The sequence below is a fragment of the Salvelinus namaycush genome, chromosome 16 (assembly GCF_016432855.1).
Source record: "Salvelinus namaycush isolate Seneca chromosome 16, SaNama_1.0, whole genome shotgun sequence".
In the NCBI taxonomy this organism is placed as follows: Eukaryota; Metazoa; Chordata; class Actinopteri; order Salmoniformes; family Salmonidae; genus Salvelinus; species Salvelinus namaycush.
The window spans coordinates 11,061,662-11,079,466 of NC_052322.1; the positions used below are offsets into that span (position 1 = coordinate 11,061,662).

The following is a 17,805-nucleotide window of genomic DNA, read 5'->3' on the forward strand; positions in this document are numbered from 1 at the left end:
ATTGCTACGGAGTGGCTTTTTGTAATGACATTGCATTTGTAAGCACTATCAAAATAGTGTACAGAGAATGCAAAAACAAATCTGAAGTAATGCACACAAGTTTAAGGCTAAGCTATACAGTTTCACTGCCTCTAATTTTGAAAACAGCCTTTCTCATAGTCACAGGAAGTTACCACAGCAGTGAATTATCTGTGTGAAGCCAGCATCAATAAGGAACATTAAGGCTGGGATTAAATTGGTTATAACATGAAAAAGCACATACCAAGATGTGTGTAATAATACCATTTGATTAGAATCAGAAGCAACTGTGGAAAATACATTGAAATCCCATTATGTCTATTACACACTATGGCGAAGACCATCTGTATTTTATTTCATAACTTGGTTTATTATACTATACACAAGTAGCACAGTGTCATTGAGGCAATCTCCATTTTGAAGTAGTCCATTTCTTCTTACTACTTCTATGAGTTGGCAACATAGAGAATGATAGAGGCCTCTATTGGCCAAAAGGCTGTATTAGCATGGGCAGCGGCATTGCGGGTTTCCACCTATTTAATGTAGTCAACTGGGTGGGCCTTCCAACTTCATTGGCTGATCCCTCCTGGTAACCCTGTTGGAGTCATGTTCAACCGGGTCATCCAGAGGGATCAGCCAATCGTGAAGAAGAAAATTGACTACTTAAAAATGGAGATTGCCTCAATGGCACTGCCCATGCTGTCAAAGACACTATGTCACAGATACAAAGATGAGTCCTCTATCTCTATGGTTTGCAAACAAACAATGGGTATAATTCATTGGCTGATCCCTCTGATGGAATCGTGTGATCCTTCCTTAACCCATCGGAAGTCCCATCCAGCTGACTACTTTAAAATGGTGGAAGCCCTCAATGGCGATGTCCATGCCAAAATGGGTTTTAGCCATCTAGAGTCCTTTACCTATGGTGATACCTGAGTTTCCCACTTGGAAAGTATCAGAATCAACCAATGGGAAGCATTTCTGACTTGTAATAAAAGTAGAACGTGTTGCTGGACAATATGTGAAATTCTGACTGTGTGTTCACAATATGCACATGAATGTGGTTCCGTGTGACTCAGTTGGTAGAGCATGGCGCTTGCAAGCCAGGTTTGTGGGTTCGAGTCCCATGGGGGACCAGTACGAAAATGTGTGCACTCACTACTGTAAGACCGTCTGCTAAATGACTGAAACATGAATGGTTGGAGCATACATGTTGGGCTATACAAAGTTGCCTGCATTGACACTATATCTATGGTTGCATGTACCAGAGATTTTCTGGACATGATGTCTCAATAAAGGGCATTCATTCCATAGAATTAGGAATTTGATTAAATGTAACGGGATCTCTGGTTCATTCATCTCGATGGGTAGGGATATTGAACCTTTTCTTGAACAGTGTACAGTCGTGGCCAAAAGTTTTGAGAATGACACAAATATTAATTTTCACACAGTCTGCTGCATCAGTTTGTATGATGGCAATTTGCATATACTCCAGAATGTTATGAAGAGTGATCAGATGAATTGCAATTAATTGCAAAGTCCCTCTTTGCCATCCAAATGAACTGAATTCCCCCCAAAAACATTTCCACTGCATTTCAGCCCTGCCACAAAAGGACCAGCTGACATGTCAGTGATTCTCTCGTTAACACAGGTGTGAGTGTTGACGAGGACAAGGCAGAAGATCACTGTCATGCTGATTGAGTTCGAATAACAGACTGGAAGCTTCCAAATGAGGGTGGTGTTTGGAATCATTGTTCTTCCTCTGTCAACCATGGTTACCTGCAAGGAAACACGTGCCGTCATCATTGCTTTGCACAAAAAGGGCTTCACAGGCAAGGATATTGCTGCCAGTAAGATTGCACCTAAATCAACCATTTATCAGATCATCAAGAACTTCAAGGAGAGCGGTTCAAATGTTGTGAAGAAGGCTTCAGGGCGCCCAAGAAAGTCCAGCAAGCGCTAGGACCGTCTCCTAAAGTTGATTCAGCTGCAGGATCGGGACACCACCAGTACAGAGCTTGCTCAGGAATGGCAGCAGGCAGGTGTGAGTGCATCTGCACGCCGGAGTCGCCTCTTCACTGTGGACGTTGAGACTGGTGTTTTGCTTGCATTAATCGACTACACAAATGCTGATGCTACAGATACTCAACTATTCAAAAGAAGGCCAGTTTTATTGCTTCTTTAATCAGGACAAAAGTTTTCAGCTGTGCTAACATAATTGCAAAAGGGTTTCTAATGATATATTGGCCTTTTAAAATTATAAACTTGGATTAGCTAACACAACACTCCATTGGAACACAGGAATAAAAGTTGCTGATAATGGGCCTCTGTACGCCTATGTAGATATTCCATAAAAAATCTGTCGTTTCCAGGTACAATAGTCATTTTCAACATTAACATATAGAGTGGGGCAAAAAAGTATTTAGTCAGCCACCAATTGTGCAAGTTCTCCCACTTAAAAAGATGAGAGAGGCCTGTAATTTTCATCATAGGTACACTTCAACTATGACAGACAAAATGAGAAAAAAAAAATCCAGAAAATCACATTGTAGGATTTTTAATGAATTTATTTGCAAATTATGGTGGAAAATAAGTATTTGGTCAATAACAAAAGTTTCTCAATACTTTGTTATATACCCTTTGTTGGCAATGACAGAGGTCAAACGTTTTCTGTAAGTCTTCACAAGGTTTTCACACACTGTTGCTGGTATTTTGGCCCATTCCTCCATGCAGATATCCTCTAGAGCAGTGATGTTTTGGGGCTGGTGCTGGGCAACACAGACTTTCAACTCCCTCCAAAGATTTTCTATGGGGTTGAGATCTGGAGACTGGCTAGGCCACTCCAGGACCTTGAAATGCTTCTTACGAAGCCACTCCTTCGTTGCCCGGGCGGTGTGTTTGGGACCATTGTCATGCTGAAAGACCCAGCCACATTTCATCTTCAATGCCCTTGCTGATGGAAGGAGGTTTTCACTCAAAATCTCACGATACATGGCCCCATTCATTCTGTCCTTTACACGGATTAGTCGTCCTGGTCCCTTTGCAGAAAAACAGCCCCAAAGCATGATGTTTCCACCCCCATGCTTCACAGTAGGTATGGTGTTCTTTGGATGCAACTCAGCATTCTTTGTCCTCCAAACACGAGTTGAGTTTTTACCAAAAAGTTATATTTTGGTTTCATCTGACATTCTCCCAATCTTCTTCTGGATCATCCAAATGCTCTCTAGCAAACTTCAGACGGGCCTGGACATGTACTGGCTTAAGCGGGGGGACACGTCTGGCACTGCAGGATTTGAGTCCCTGGCGGCGTAGTGTGTTACTGATGGTAGGCTTTGTTACTTTGGTCCCAGCTCTCTGCAGGTCATTCACTAGGTCCCCCCGTGTGGTTCTGGGATTTTTGCTCACCGTTCTTGTGATCATTTTGACCCCACGGGGTGAGATCTTGCGTGGAGCCCCAGATCGAGGGAGATTATCAGTGGTCTTGTATGTCTTCCATTTCCTAATAATTGCTCCCACAGTTGATTTCTTTAAACCAAGCTGCTTACCTATTGCAGATTCAGTCTTCCCAGCCTGGTGCAGGTCTACAATTTTGTTTCTGGTGTCCTTTGACAGCTCTTTGGTCTTGGCCATAGTGGAGTTTGGAGTGTGACTGTTTGAGGTTGTGGACAGGTGTCTTTTATACTGATAACAAGTTCAAACAGGTGCCATTAATACAGGTAACGAGTGGAGGACAGAGGAGCCTCTTAAAGAAGAAGTTACAGGTCTGTGAGAGCCAGAAATCTTGCTTGTTTGTAGGTGACCAAATACTTATTTTCCACCATAATTTGCAAATAAATTCATAAAAAATCCTACAATGTGATTTTCTGGATTTTTATTTCTCATTTTGTCTGTCATAGTTGAAGTGTACCTATGATGAAAATTACAGGCCTCTCTCATCTTTTTAATTGGGAGAACTTGCACAATTGGTGGCTGACTAAATACTTTTTTGCCCCAATCAAAATGTTAATGTTGAAAATGACTATTATACCTGGAAACGACAGATTTTTTTATGGAATATCTACATAGGCGTACAGAGGCCCATTATCAGCAACTTTTATTCCTGTGTTCCAATGGAGTGTTGTGTTAGCTAATCCAAGTTTATAATTTTAAAAGGCCAATATAATCATTAGAAACCCTTTTGCAATTATGTTAGCACAGCTGAAAACTTTTGTCCTGATTAAAGAAGCAATAAAACTGGCCTTCATTTGAATAGTTGAGTATCTGTAGCATCAGCATTTGTGTAGTCGATTAATGCAAGCAAAACACCAATCTCAACGTCCACAGTGAAGAGGCGACTCCGGGATGCTGGCCTTCTAGGCAGAGTTGCAAAGAAAAAGACATATCTCAGACTGGCCAATAAAAAGAAAAGATTAAGATGGGAAAAAGAACACAGACACTGGACAGAGGAACTCTGCCTAGAAGGCCAGCATCCTGGAGCATCTTCACTGTGGACGTTGAGACTGGTGTTTGGCTCAGTTGTACACCGGGGCCTCCCACTCCTCTTTCTATTCTGGTTAGAGCCAGTTCACGCTTTTCTGTGAAGGGAGTAGCACACAGCGTTGTACGAGATCTTCAGTTTCTTGGCAATTTCTTGCAAGGAATAGCCTTCATTTCTCAGAACAAGAATAGACTGGTGAGTTTTGTAAAAAAGTTATTTGTTTCTGGCCATTTTGAGCCTGTAATCGAACCCACAAATGCTGAAGTCCAGAGAGGACATACGAATAAATAAATAATCACAACGTATTTAACTCATGATCACAACATGAAAAAAAAGTTGTTTTGTTGAGATCACAAGATAAATAGGAGTGGACAGTATGGCTGAAGCGGCAGAGCCCATGGTGGATCAGTGCATATGTTTTTATTGATTGTTACACTAATGGATGGTACATTTCATGCGAACATCTTCAGCTTTCATTTGTGTTTGGAGCACATTATCAGTTTATAAGTTAGAATGTTAGCAAGATAAATGTCCTTTACCTTGAGCTAAGAGCTCTTGGGGCATCTAAGCTATCGTGGGGCATTTGAGCCTGTCTCCCAGGCTGTATGCCACCCCCAAGACCACAGCCAATCACATGCAAGCAACAAAGCAGCTACAGGGCCTTCAGAAACTATTCATACCCCTTGACTTATTCCATATTTTGTTGTTACAGCCTGAATTTTCTCACCAATCTACACACAATATTCCGTAATGACAAAGTGAAGAAAAAAAAGGTTTTATCAAATACATAAATATCTAATTTACGTAAGTATTCTCACCCCTTTGCTATGAGCTCAGGTGCATCCAATTTCCTTTGATCATCCTTAAGATGCCACTACTACTTCCTTGGAGTCCACCTGTGGCCAATTCAATTGTTTGGACATGATTTAGAAAGAAACACACCTGTCTATATAAGGTCCCACAGTTGAAACAATTTCTAGAATGTTGAAAGTTTGGTCTCCATAATTGGAAAATGTAAAGAAATATGGAACTACCTAGAGCTGGCTGTTCGACCAAACTGAGCAACTGGGCAAAAAGGACCTTGGTCAGGGAGGTGACCAATAACCCAATGACCACTCTGACAGAATTACAGAGTTCCTTAACTGAGATGGGAGAACCTGCCAGAAGGACAACTGTCTCTACAGAGTTTCACCAATCTGGGCTTTATGGGAGAGTGGTCAGACAGAAGCCACTCCTGAAAAGAAGCCACATAACAGCACACCTGGAGTTTGCAAAAAGGCAAGTGAAAGACTGAGATCATAAGGCAAACAATTATGTGGTCTGATGAGACAAAAATTGAACTTTTTGGCCTGAATGCAAAGCACTATGTCTGGAGAAAACCAGGCACAGCTCATCAACCATCTAACACCATCCCTACCGTGAAGCATGATGGTTGCAGCATCATGCTATGGGGATGCTTTTCGGTGGCAGGGACTGGGAGACTGATAAGGATAGAGGGAACAATGAATGGAGCCAAATACAGGCAAATCCTTGATGAAAACCTACTTCAGAGTGCAAACAACCTTAGACTAGGGTGAAGATTTACATTCCAACAGGATAATGACCCCAAACATACAGCCAAAGCAACACGAGAATGGCTTCAGAACAAGAATGTTAAAGTCCTTGAGTTACCCAGCCAAAGCCCAGACTTGAGTCCCTTTGAAAATCTGTGGAAAGACTTCAAGATTGCTGTTCACCACCGTACCCCATCTAACGTAGCAAAGCTTAGGAAAATCTGCAAGGAAGAATGAGAGAAAATCCCCAACTCTAGATGTGCAAAGCTGATGCAGAAAACCCTAAATTACTCAAAGCTGTAATCGTCTCAAATGTGCTTCAACAAACTATTGACTCATGGTGTGAATACTTATATACATTTGATTTCTGTATTTCATTTTCAATACATTTGCAAAAAAATACAATTTAAACATATTTTCACTTTGTCATTATGGGGTATTGTGTGTAGTTGTGTGAGGGGGGAAATTTTATTCAATTTAATCAATTTTGAATTCAGGCTGTAACATAACAAAACGTCAAGGGGTATGCATTATTTCTGAAGGCACTATGTGCAACAGTTGAAGATTAAACGTAAGATAAGATGGTAAAGGCAATGTTCATAAGGCAGTCTTATGTTTTTGGGATCGTTCATTTGACTGCCCTAAATCATGGGGGAAACTGCAAATGTTTTAGTTGAGCACAATTAGCTAGTAAATCCAACCCTTTAAGTCTAGACAAGATTGTAGTCTAGACAGGATTGTAATACTAAAAGCATAGTCTTGCCAAGTACACAGCACTAGCACAGTATGATGTATGGACGTCTGTCTGGAGGCCCAGCTTGGACATAACTCCGTAGTGGCTTGTAAAAGGGATCTTTGTAATGGCAACTGCTGTGGTATTAACCAGGTCAGGATAACTTTAATTAAATTAACTCACCCACTGTCCTATTATGTTGAGCATCTTGGTAATGTTGTTTACATTCCAAAGCACACCCTCTTGTTGTCATAGACCTACATAGAATAAGCTATTGAAATGGCTTGAAATGTAGTTTCAGAGTTGTATTTCGAGAACGTTAAAAAGTTGTACGTTTGTGTGGTATTTCCAAGTTTGCGGATTGGCTGTTTAATTTGAAGAGTGCTATTGCACTAAATGGCAATAGAGATGGCCTGAGTGCCTGTCTGTTTGACAATGACTGACAGGGATTGGCATGAAAATGACAGCAATGAGTTGACAAGAGCACAAAGATCATGGGACGAGGCTACAATGGAGAAAGGTGAAATTAAAACGGATGATGTGCGATGTAAAAAAATAACTTGACGGATCTTGCTTTTTAGATATTTTTGAATAAATGTATATTTTTCAAATGCAGAATTCTAAAATGGCGAAAAATAATTCAACTAATAAAGATGGTTATTTTTTGGGACCTGTCTGTATGTCTCCTCTGTTTGTGACATCTTTGTTTTCAGGCCTGATTCTTGCTCTTAAAAAATTAAGCAAAATACATGAGGCTTTAAATTCTGGAGTACAGTTTAGAAACCTAGTGATAATAAATCCAATGAGCAGAAGTCAGATTTGGTACCAGAATTTTTTATTTTTTTTATTTATTATATTCTTTATTTGTGCATACAAAGCTTTCTTAAAAAATAGCATATAACATAGATTTTCTTACAAATGTTTCCTTTTGTCCTCCCTTTCCTAGCTGCATGTGAGAAAATATATTACTACATATAAAAATCAATAAGAAAACAGACCACAATATATTACCGCTGTCATACAAAGTAGTGTCTTTCTTTTTCTTACAAAAACAATGCAAAACACTAAGAATACAAATACATGAAGCTTAAAAATATGAACGATTAAATCTTAATACAGGAGTGCTCTGTCTTTGGTTAAGTACATAGGACCTTAGACAACTGTCTGCTTTGTGTGTTAACTTTGTACATAAAGTCATACAGGTAAAAATATATGTGGGAGTTACATTGATATTGTGACTTATTCTTGTCTTGTTTTTAATGTTTGAATACATTTCTCAATGTTATACAGTATAGTAAGGACTAGTATTTGCCCCATAGTCTAGATAATTGACCCACAAAAAAAATTGTGGAATAGAACACAATGACTATTTGCAGCAATATTATTGTGTATTGCTCTTAACAGAAAAAGCCATAGGTATAAATACAATACATTAGAGACGGCATTGGTGCGGCACACCATTATTCCTTGGTTACTACAAACTTTTCTTTCTAGAGTACAATTCATACGAACGTACATGTGAACAAAACATAACAATACCCCATAATCTCTAGTACTGACCATATCTGTGCCCTAGCCTCTACACACACTGATACCCTAACCACATACACTCTCTCCCTTGCACATTACAAATAGACGTTTCTCACGTTCACTTTTACTTTCTACTGTAGCCTACTGTAGGACTACATCTTCAACATTTTGTTTGACTTATACTGGGGAGAGTGACAGGGTTGAGGCAAGGTTTATGTGTAATTAAGAGTAGTCTTTGGTAGGCCTGTGGGTGGACTAGGCTGCTTACTGCATACCTGAAACCTTAAATGACTAGCAAGTGACGACAAGGCTTTGGTAACTTTAAGGCAATAGGAAATTAAAGGCCCAGTGCTGTTAAAAACTAGGTTTCCTGTGTTTTATATGTATTTCCACACTGAGGTTGGAATAATACTCTGAAAATGATAAATGCCATTTTAGTTTAAGAGCTGTTTGAAAGGATCGCCTGAAATATCCACCTGTTATGGTGGGATCGAGTTTTGGCCTGCCTGGTGACATCACAAGGCGATACATTTGTTAATAGACAAATAAGAGAGTTCCAAACCTCTCTGCCAATAACAGCTAGTTTTTCAGTTTTCCGCTTAGACCACTCACAGACAGTTCTAGCAAAATTGTTGCTTGAGAAATTGCTCTTTGCTGAGAAAAATATATTTTTTAACCATTTTAATTGAAAACAATTACAATAAGGTACTTCATTGTTACCCAGAAATGATTTGATATTGATATAAAAATGGCTGCATTGGACCTTTAAGGCATTTTTAGATATTAGACATTTAAACAACTAATACATTTTGACTATAATTCAAAATGGCAGTCATGTTTGAAATGTTGAGCCTTTTGGTTTCAAAACTCAGTCTTTGAGAAGAGGCCACCGCCAATGGTGCTTTGTGGGTCTGTAAAGCATTTGTTTTGAAGCCTCCTCTTTGGGAGATGTAACACTGTTGACAGTCTAACACCGGTGACGGGTCTTTGGCTTGGTTCTCTACCTGCGCTGCGGCCCTAACATCACCTTGTTGATGAAGTTGACAATGGCAGAGGCTGGCTGCTCCGGGTCGAGCTCAGCAAACAGATGACACACATTTTCTGCCATGCTGCCTGGCTTCTTGGCTACAAACCCAAACACCCTATTGAACAGAAGGAGGAAGGGGAGAGAGGAAATAGATATCAGAGGGTTAGAAATACACACCTAGGGCTAGATTCGAACCTGACTGCGAAAGATCCGCATTATAACGCAATTGACATTTAAAGACAAGGTTTCTTGCGTTTGCGGAAACTGCATTCATGGTAAACGCTGCATATGCCGGCTCAATCGGAAATTACCTTTAAATATAAATTGCGCTATATTGCAATTATTCTTGCGTTCCAGATTGAATCAAGCCCCTATTTAGACATATTGATGCCCATTCTTACTGGTTTAATACTATGAGTGAGACTTCTGTGATTAAAGGCTCAATTCAATCAGATCCGTTTTGGCAGTGTCAGAGCTGTCAAATCCATAAGTGGCACCCGGCATTATACCTAAAGCGGACATTGCCATTGGCTGAACGGAGTCACATTAAGAGAAATTCTATGCAGCCTTGTATACAAGTTTGAACACTGGAATGTGAGATGTAATCTACACCTCGATTAGGATGATAGCAATCCTCATTATTTCGTAGAAATTATTTTTTATTTTGAGCATAATTACTTTTATAATAGCCTACACTTTCTGATTCTGAACTTCTAACACGAGTTAAGCGGAGCAGTTGCTCCAAAGCAGTTCCACCTCCGAAAACCGCCAAAATATCTGTGTCTGCTATCACAGGTTATTGCTTGATCTGATTTAATCGAATCTAGGCCTAACTCTTTAGACGGGAACAGGCTGAGACTAACATATGGGCCAGGTAACCAAACAAAGTTACCGTAGTAGAAGGTAGAACCTGGAAGGATAATATTAGCCTCATCTGATTATCCTGATCTCGCGAGCTTACAGTACATTATATTCCGCTACTCGGATTCAGTGAAGTGCGTAGCGGTCAGGATGGTGGATCAGGCTATGATAATATCTCCTAAGCTAATATACGATAAAAAATAAATAATCATCGAACTACACAAATGTACATAAAGCCTATGAACTGGCATAAAACAGAAGCTGTGAGCATGAATATTTGTGAACATGAATTCGTGACCGTGATCAACAGATACTGTATTTACTGGGATGATGGCAAAGGCACAAAAGCAATATGATGCCATGCAGGTAATCAAACATCGTGTCACACCGATCAATACACATACAAACACATCACACTCCCAAACAAACATATGCACAAACACACATAGAGCACTTACTTAGATGTTGTTCTGTCTGAGTTAGTCCACCTGAAGCAAAGAGAAAGACAGACCGGACTCAAGACCCACACTGACAGACAGAGCTCTCAAACAAGCACAGGCATGGGTACAGGTGCAGTCACAGCCACGGCCTGCATTGCCCAGGCATAAACACATCACATTCTCTCTCCCCCCCACACACACACACACACACACACACACACACACACACACACACACACACACACACACACACACACACAATCACACACTCAGAAACACATATTTCAAGCTCACACACACAGATCCATGCGCAGGTTTACAGCAAAGGATGAATGAAATATGGTGATGACAGAATGGAAATGCCTCAATGTTTTCTCTTGTTTAGATGGTTAGCTGAGATGGTTTATAAACAGTGTGGTCGAGGTGTATTAGATTGCATAAGGGCACAGTCTTCATGTAATTCATGTTATACGTCATGGTTGACTGACATTTAAATTGTTTGTGAATGGTTTGTGTTTGTGTGCTACTCCAGTGCCCACCTCCTGTCCTGGGGGTCGATACTGCTGAAAGTCACACTGTTGACTGGGTAGTGTCTCCTGAAGAACACCCTATAGACAGACCGACAGAAAGACCATTTAGTGTGACCATTGATATCACGATCATATGTACTAATCTACCACAATACATCCATATGACCTTTCTTCCTGCTTTCTTTCCTAATCACTAATGACTTATGTGGGTGACATTTAGACCATATGATTTTGTCAGTGGTAATGTTACCTGCGCTGGCTGTCAGTCAGTGTGATGCCCTGTGAAGACACTTTAAAGTGGACCACTGTGGCCGCTGGCTGGGGGTTTCGTGCCAGCGTGGCTCCGTTTGCCTTGGAGATGGCCTGTGGTCCAGTCAGTGACTCAGTCTCCACAGAATTCAGGTAGAGCACGTTGCAGGCTGGACGGGAGAGGGGTGGGACAGGAAAAAGTCAGAACAATCAGGAAGGGAACTGTGAGAGAATGATTTAGTTTCAAATTCGACATTTGTATTTATTTAACCTTTATTTAACTAGGCAAGTTTTTCAAATTCGGCATTACATAGTACTGTATCAATAGCAGCTAATGCATTATGCATCACATAGGAATTATATCAGCTCACATCACAGTGATTCATTAATTCCAGTGTGCTCTGTTCTGTTTTTTTAGTACGGTATCAGAACAGTTAAGTTCAACACGGAAAGTTAGTACTGTGACGTCCCAACTCCCCCTGCTGGGCAAACGAGCTCACACTCTTCATATGCTTAAGAACAAGTACTCTAGTCAGAAGCAGATGAGAATTGCCACTATTTCACAGCTGAAGTCTTCGCTGATCAAGGACCTTGAAAAACAACTCACCCTATGAGATGCCTGCTGGCGCTATGTGCTGCTTGTACTGTACAGAATGTATGATTTATGGGATTTTTATTTCTTAGTTAAGTCTTAACGATTGTGGGAGAAATGTTAGTGTTGGGAAGTGTATAGCTTGTGTGGTAATTTCCTGGTAATTAAATGCATTGACCTAAAGTAGGTATGTTCTACCTGGCCATCAATGTAACTTGCATGTATGATCAAGACTGTATATTCATGTAAGGTCAATAAACATTTTATAAACTTTAAAAAATAAATAAAAGCTCACACTCTTTTAGTGATTGGTCAGATTTCGCTTTGGAGAATTTCTATTGGTCCTCCGGGCTCTGGGGCGGTATTTCGTTAGTAACTAGTTCCGGGTGAACTGATCATTGAGGTGGAAGGGTAGTCACTAGTTACCACAGCCAGAAAGTCAAAAATGCCTATAATCGGAAACATTAATGAAAAAACGTTTTTGTTGTTGTCTAAATTTAAGGTTACGCATAATGTTAACAGTGTGGTTTGGGTTAAGGGTGAGTTTAAAATCTGATTTTAAGAAGATAAATTGTAGAAATAGGAGGGGTTTAGCCATAATTTTGACTTTGTGGCTGCGGTAACTAGTGACGACCAGGTGGAATAGCAAAGTCTGAACGGAGGAGTTTACAGTCTAGTTCTAGAACCTACAACAGCCCCTTCTGTCCGCGGACAGACATTAGTTAACGTACCAGACAAAGCTTTAGTATGGCGGCGGGAGAGGCACGAAAAGTCATCATCTACGGCGGGAAAGGAGCACTAGGGGCCACTTGTGTCCAATACTTCAAGTCTAAAAACTGGGTGAGAATTGACAGACAGACAAACTGTTGTTCTTCTTTGTAAAGCTACAATGAACGATATTAGCTTCAACAACGTCAGGTATATGAACAGTATAGAAATATAACTGATGCCGACTGTCAGACTTCTAGTGTTGTTATTATGGTAGCTCTTGTAAGGTGTATTCACTAGGAACAAACGGAACCAAACAAAAGCAAACGGAGCCCGAATTTGTCTAATTGAAACGGTCGTTTTCGTTGCCAAACGTTTTGCAACGGTTTGCTACTTTGTGTGCACTAATGATACACCCCTAAAACGAGAGTTTCTATTGGACAAATTCAGGTAAGTCGCTCCCCGTTTTGTTCTGTTTGCTTCCGTTTAAGAAACGTTTTGAAACAAAATCGGCGGAATTAATACACCCCCAGGTTTAAGGTGTAACGTTGGTGCCAGTAGAATTAGGAACTGTCTTAACTGGCCAGGTACCCCTCGCTAAAGAGCTCTCTAACCTCAAAGATCTTTTAACCGAACTAAGGTTAAATAAATAGAATATATAGAGCTGAAGCCACACTCAAATTGCAGCCCTGCCTACAGTACTGTGTGTGTTTCTCCAGTGGGTGGCGTGTATTGACATCAATGCCAATGAGGAGGCAAGCGTCAACATCCTAGTCAAACCAACCGACTCCTTTACTGACCAGGCAGAACAGGTGAGACCCTCCCCGCTCCTCCTCTCCTTGTCTCGTCTCTTTCCCTCAGCTATTTCCTTCAACACCACAGAGGGAAGGAGATGAGGGAGAAGAGGACATTAAGCCAGGCTGTGTCTGTTATATGCTGTATGTATGCCCATGTTGATGTATGTATGCCCATGTTGATCATGGAGTGTGTGTGTGTGTGTGTGTTGCCTAGGTGACAGCGGATGTGTTGTCGTTGCTAGGCGACCAGAAGGTGGATGCCATCCTGTGTGTGGCGGGAGGATGGGCCGGAGGCAGCGCCAAGGCTAAAGGTCAGGGCTCGACACAGACAGACACACGGACAACCACTGATCTCTCTTTCCCTCTCTTCAGCCCTGTATAAGACAATGATTGTATGTGTGTGTAGCTCTCTATAAGAACAGTGATCTGATGTGGAAGCAGAGTGTGTGGACGTCTACCATTTCCAGTCACCTAGCAACCAGACACCTGAGAGAAGGGGGGCTGCTCACACTGTCTGGAGCCCAGGCTGCCCTGACCGGAACCCCAGGTACACACACTCAAAAATCAATTAACAAATATCCCTTCTCTCTCCATCACAGAGCTGTCTCTGGTTTTCCCACCCATCCATTCTGTTCCGCTCCCTATTTTGCATCTGCGTTGCCACCCCTCACTGCCTGGCTTTTATGATTGGCATCCATTAAGAATGTGAGCAGTAGATTCCATATATTGTTCTCTCCCTCTTGCGTGTGTGTGTAGGTATGTTGGGTTATGGTATGGCGAAGGCAGCGGTCCACCAGCTGTGTCAGTCTCTAGCGGGAACCAACAGTGGCCTCCCTCCACAAGCTGCTGCTGTCACTATACTACCGTAAGACAGACAGACACACCCACACAGACAAACGGGCACACATTCACACCAGTCTGTAATCATCTTTTGCACTCTGACAGCATTACCTTGGATACGCCTATGAACAGGAAGTTCATGCCTGACGCTGATGTCACTTCCTGGACACCACTGGAATATGTGGCAGAGTGAGTGTGCGACAGTGCTGTCCATACACACACACACACACACAATATAATGATGTAATATACAGTATTTAGCTATGCCGGCTTACATTTCCATATGGGTGGTCTCAGCAGGAATCGAACCCAAAACCCTGATGCTGCAAGAGCCATGCTGTAACAGTTTCTCTATCCTGGTCCAGGAGACCTAGCACTAGACACCTGATTACACTAATCAATTTATCATCAAACCTTTGAAGAATGGAATCAGATGTGTGCAGTGCTAGGGCAAAAGCTAAAATGTGCACCCCATTGGATCCCTAGCACCAGGATTAAGAAGCACTGCTTTAACACAGTACTGTGATGTAATAACGTGTTGTGATTCAGTGCTGTCTGATGTGATGTTTTAGAATGTTTTACTGTGCTGTGATCTATGGAATGTCCAATTGTGTTGTTCCAGAATGTTCTACGGCTGGTCGACAGGAGAGAACCGACCAGCCTCCGGAACTCTGCTGCAGCTGGTGACATCACAGGGCCAGACACAGGCCACACCGATGTAGAGGCGCACGCACGTGTATGTGCACACTCTTCCGCAATCATCTGCTCACTGTCCTCAAGAACTGAAATTACCACAACACTACTTAATGCTGGGCGCGTTCAAGCAGATACATTTTGTCTAGTCGGTCACCGCCTTTCAAAGTGTGTTGCATTATGGGGATAAAAATAGTTCGACATGTGCCTACATATCGATTGCATGAACTTTACAAATGTAAAAAAAAAAAAAAAATGAATAAAATAATTTTGCTTCTTCATTTGTGCTTCTAAATCAGCATTGCTTGCTGTTTAGGGTTTTAGGCTGGGTTTCTGTATAACCACTTGTGACATCTACTGATGTAAAAAGGGCTTTATAAATTTGATTTGAGTTAAGCAATCATTAGGGTGTTTTTGGTTGACCCACGTTAACGTGACTGAACTAGGAACCACCTTTGCCATGATTCTAAAGCTACAGGGAATAAAAAGTGATATTTAACATCTAACAAGTTAATTGTACACATGTTATGTTTTCAGTTTGTGAGTATGATATGGGGGTACATAAGTTTATTTCAACATTTTGTAAAGAAAACCTTTTATAAACAATAGCAGCTATGTTGACACTGCCATATTGACCTGAGCCTTGCTGCTGGAAAACCCCCACAGTGTCCCAACTTTTGACTGTCGCAGATGCACCTCCCCCGCCTTCACTCACCGACCAAATTTACTGTGGGCTTTGTTAGCATTACTGCTCAAACACACCATCTGTGTGTGTGTCAGTGATGTGCAGTCAGGGTAGGCAGTGCTTACTCTGTAATGACAATTTAATCAAAATAGCTGTTATGAAAGTCAAATTGAAAAGACAATTATATTTAAGTATTGTTTTAGTTATCTAATATTTGTTTTCTCAAAGATTTTTTTTTCTTTCTCTCAAATCCCAAAATGTACTAAAACTGGATCAAAACCTCGAGTCGCCAGGGTATGCATCACGATCGTCGTATGCAGTGCCTTCCTTCCCGTTAACTGAAATGCACTCCAGTAACTGTTGATGGACGTTTCAGGCATAGGGCTTTGCTAGCTTCATTCATTTAATTGAGTGGATTTCATAGTTTGCACATGCGTATTGCCTTTAAAAAAATTGATAAACAGTGCTTATTTGGGGCGTCTACAAAGTTTGGTCCTGGCATCCCCTGAGTGTCAGCTAACGTCAACGAAGCTAACAAAAACAATAACCTGACAAAATGGATATTATGCACCGCAAACAATTTTCCATTCATCCAGAAGGATAGACGAATGGATTTAATTTACAAGTGGAGGTAGGCTTAAAAGCATTTTCATTAGCAATTGGCAGGTCACTGTTGAATATGAGAAAAACTGGTATATTACACAAATGTATAAAACGTGACTTCCTCCATCATTATCAGTTGCATGGACTACAACATATTTTATGCCCTATATACTGTGGAAAATAAGATGTATTACATTATAAAGCACCATGGTGTTCATATATGTCACACACAACAGCAGGAATGCAGCCTCACCTGCACCCTGTTTCAGCAGGTCTGCAGCAGTGCTCATGTTACTGGCAGTCGACTGCAGCGCCTGCATTTCTCCAATGGGATCTGCAACACAGGGATGTACAAATTAGATAAAGGTATTTGAATCAATATCTATACTCTGTCTCCATCTGGAGGAAATTGCTGGAAATATTTCAACCTTGCCAGAAGGTTATAATTCTATGCATTATGTATCAGTGAAAAGTGCTACAAACATAAAATGTCTATGTACTATTATTGCACAAATTGTCTAGGGATTAGATTGTGAGAGGGTACTGAGCATCAATGGTTATCAAACAGCTTATGTTTACTTCGGTGGGGACTGGTTCCCATTAAAATGACTCCAGCCGGCTAGCTAATAATAGGCCATAATGTGAGTGACTGCAGACCTTTTTCTGGGATCCGCAGGGAACAGGGTAGGGAAATGGGGGTGATGGAGTGCTGGTACACCAATGCAGACAAACTCCCTGTGGAACACAGACATTTAGGGCTCTATTCAATCTGTATCGCTGAATTGTTACCGATTGCACGATAGAAATGTAAAGGTAATTTTTGATTGAGCCGACATATGCAGCGTTTACTGTGAATGCAGTGTCCGCTAACGTGGGAACATTGCCTTTAAATTTCAATCTCGCTGTAATGCTGAACTTCCGCGATACGGACTGAATAGAGCCCTTAGACTAAATGATCCATTGGGAACAACAACTATGGAACATAATGACTGAATGCCTAAATAGCTGAATACTGAACAAACTAAAACAATATAGCCCAAAACTGAGAGTATACTATTCTTAATGAACATCTCACCAAAATGGGGCTCATTCTGACACCCTTTGATCTTCACTCCACGGGGGCCCGGCTCAATCAGGAAGTGTCGCACCAGCTGCTCTAATGGATTGGCTACCATGTGTGTGTTAGGGAGAGAACATGAAGAACACTATTAGCTAGCTGAAATTGAAGTGCTTTGTGTCGAGGAAATGTAGGGTGTTGAGATGAAGGCAAAAGGCTCGGGCAGTTGTTGAGTCATACCTTTGCTGCTGTGGTTGTTGACGTTAGCGGGCGGGATGGCCACCTTCAGTGCCAGGCCATAGGCACCCTGGAAGGAGTTGCTGTCCCGGATAAGAAACGCCCCTGGTTCTCTCTCCTTCAGCGCAGCTATGGCTACAGGCAAACAGAAAATAGACATTAAAAAAAGTTTCAT

The 17,805-nt window shown here is 41.3% G+C and overlaps 2 protein-coding genes across 4 annotated transcripts in view; one reads left to right on the forward strand and one right to left on the reverse strand.

Annotated features, from left to right (window-relative positions):
* Positions 1 to 8,980: 8,980 nt before the first annotated feature.
* The window catches only part of tns2a (tensin 2a), a 46,806-nt gene continuing 37,981 nt past the window's right edge, over positions 8,981 to 17,805 (reverse strand). For 2 of the 3 annotated variants that reach the window (XM_039010427.1, XM_039010429.1), the window contains exons 21-28: positions 17,634 to 17,765; positions 17,412 to 17,504; positions 16,994 to 17,071; positions 16,590 to 16,670; positions 11,420 to 11,588; positions 11,179 to 11,247; positions 10,658 to 10,687; positions 8,981 to 9,453 (exon numbers count right to left, since the gene is read on the reverse strand). In XM_039010427.1, the coding sequence (XP_038866355.1) occupies positions 9,312 to 9,453; positions 10,658 to 10,687; positions 11,179 to 11,247; positions 11,420 to 11,588; positions 16,590 to 16,670; positions 16,994 to 17,071; positions 17,412 to 17,504; positions 17,634 to 17,765 (794 nt within the window). In that variant the 3' untranslated portion in view covers positions 8,981 to 9,311. The remainder of the gene's footprint in view (positions 9,454 to 10,657; positions 10,688 to 11,178; positions 11,248 to 11,419; positions 11,589 to 16,589; positions 16,671 to 16,993; positions 17,072 to 17,411; positions 17,505 to 17,633; positions 17,766 to 17,805) is intronic. The other variant, XM_039010428.1, reaches the window with a different exon arrangement.
* On the forward strand, positions 12,627 to 15,329 carry LOC120060974 (dihydropteridine reductase-like). The gene is made up of 7 exons (XM_039010430.1): positions 12,627 to 12,850; positions 13,438 to 13,530; positions 13,730 to 13,826; positions 13,922 to 14,062; positions 14,272 to 14,380; positions 14,461 to 14,544; positions 14,978 to 15,329. The coding sequence occupies exons 1-7, from the start codon at positions 12,758 to 12,760 to the stop codon at positions 15,075 to 15,077; spliced, it is 717 nt and encodes a 238-aa protein (XP_038866358.1). The 5' UTR covers positions 12,627 to 12,757; the 3' UTR covers positions 15,078 to 15,329.

Coding starts and splice junctions, on each gene's coding strand:
- LOC120060974 (XM_039010430.1), top strand. CDS start 12,758: ATGGCGGCGGGAGAGGCACGAAAAGTCATCATCTACGGCGGGAAAGGA. Junction 14,381..14,460: donor GCTGCTGTCACTATACTACC/GTAAGACAGACA, acceptor GCACTCTGACAG/CATTACCTTGGATACGCCTA. Junction 14,545..14,977: donor CCACTGGAATATGTGGCAGA/GTGAGTGTGCGA, acceptor GTGTTGTTCCAG/AATGTTCTACGGCTGGTCGA.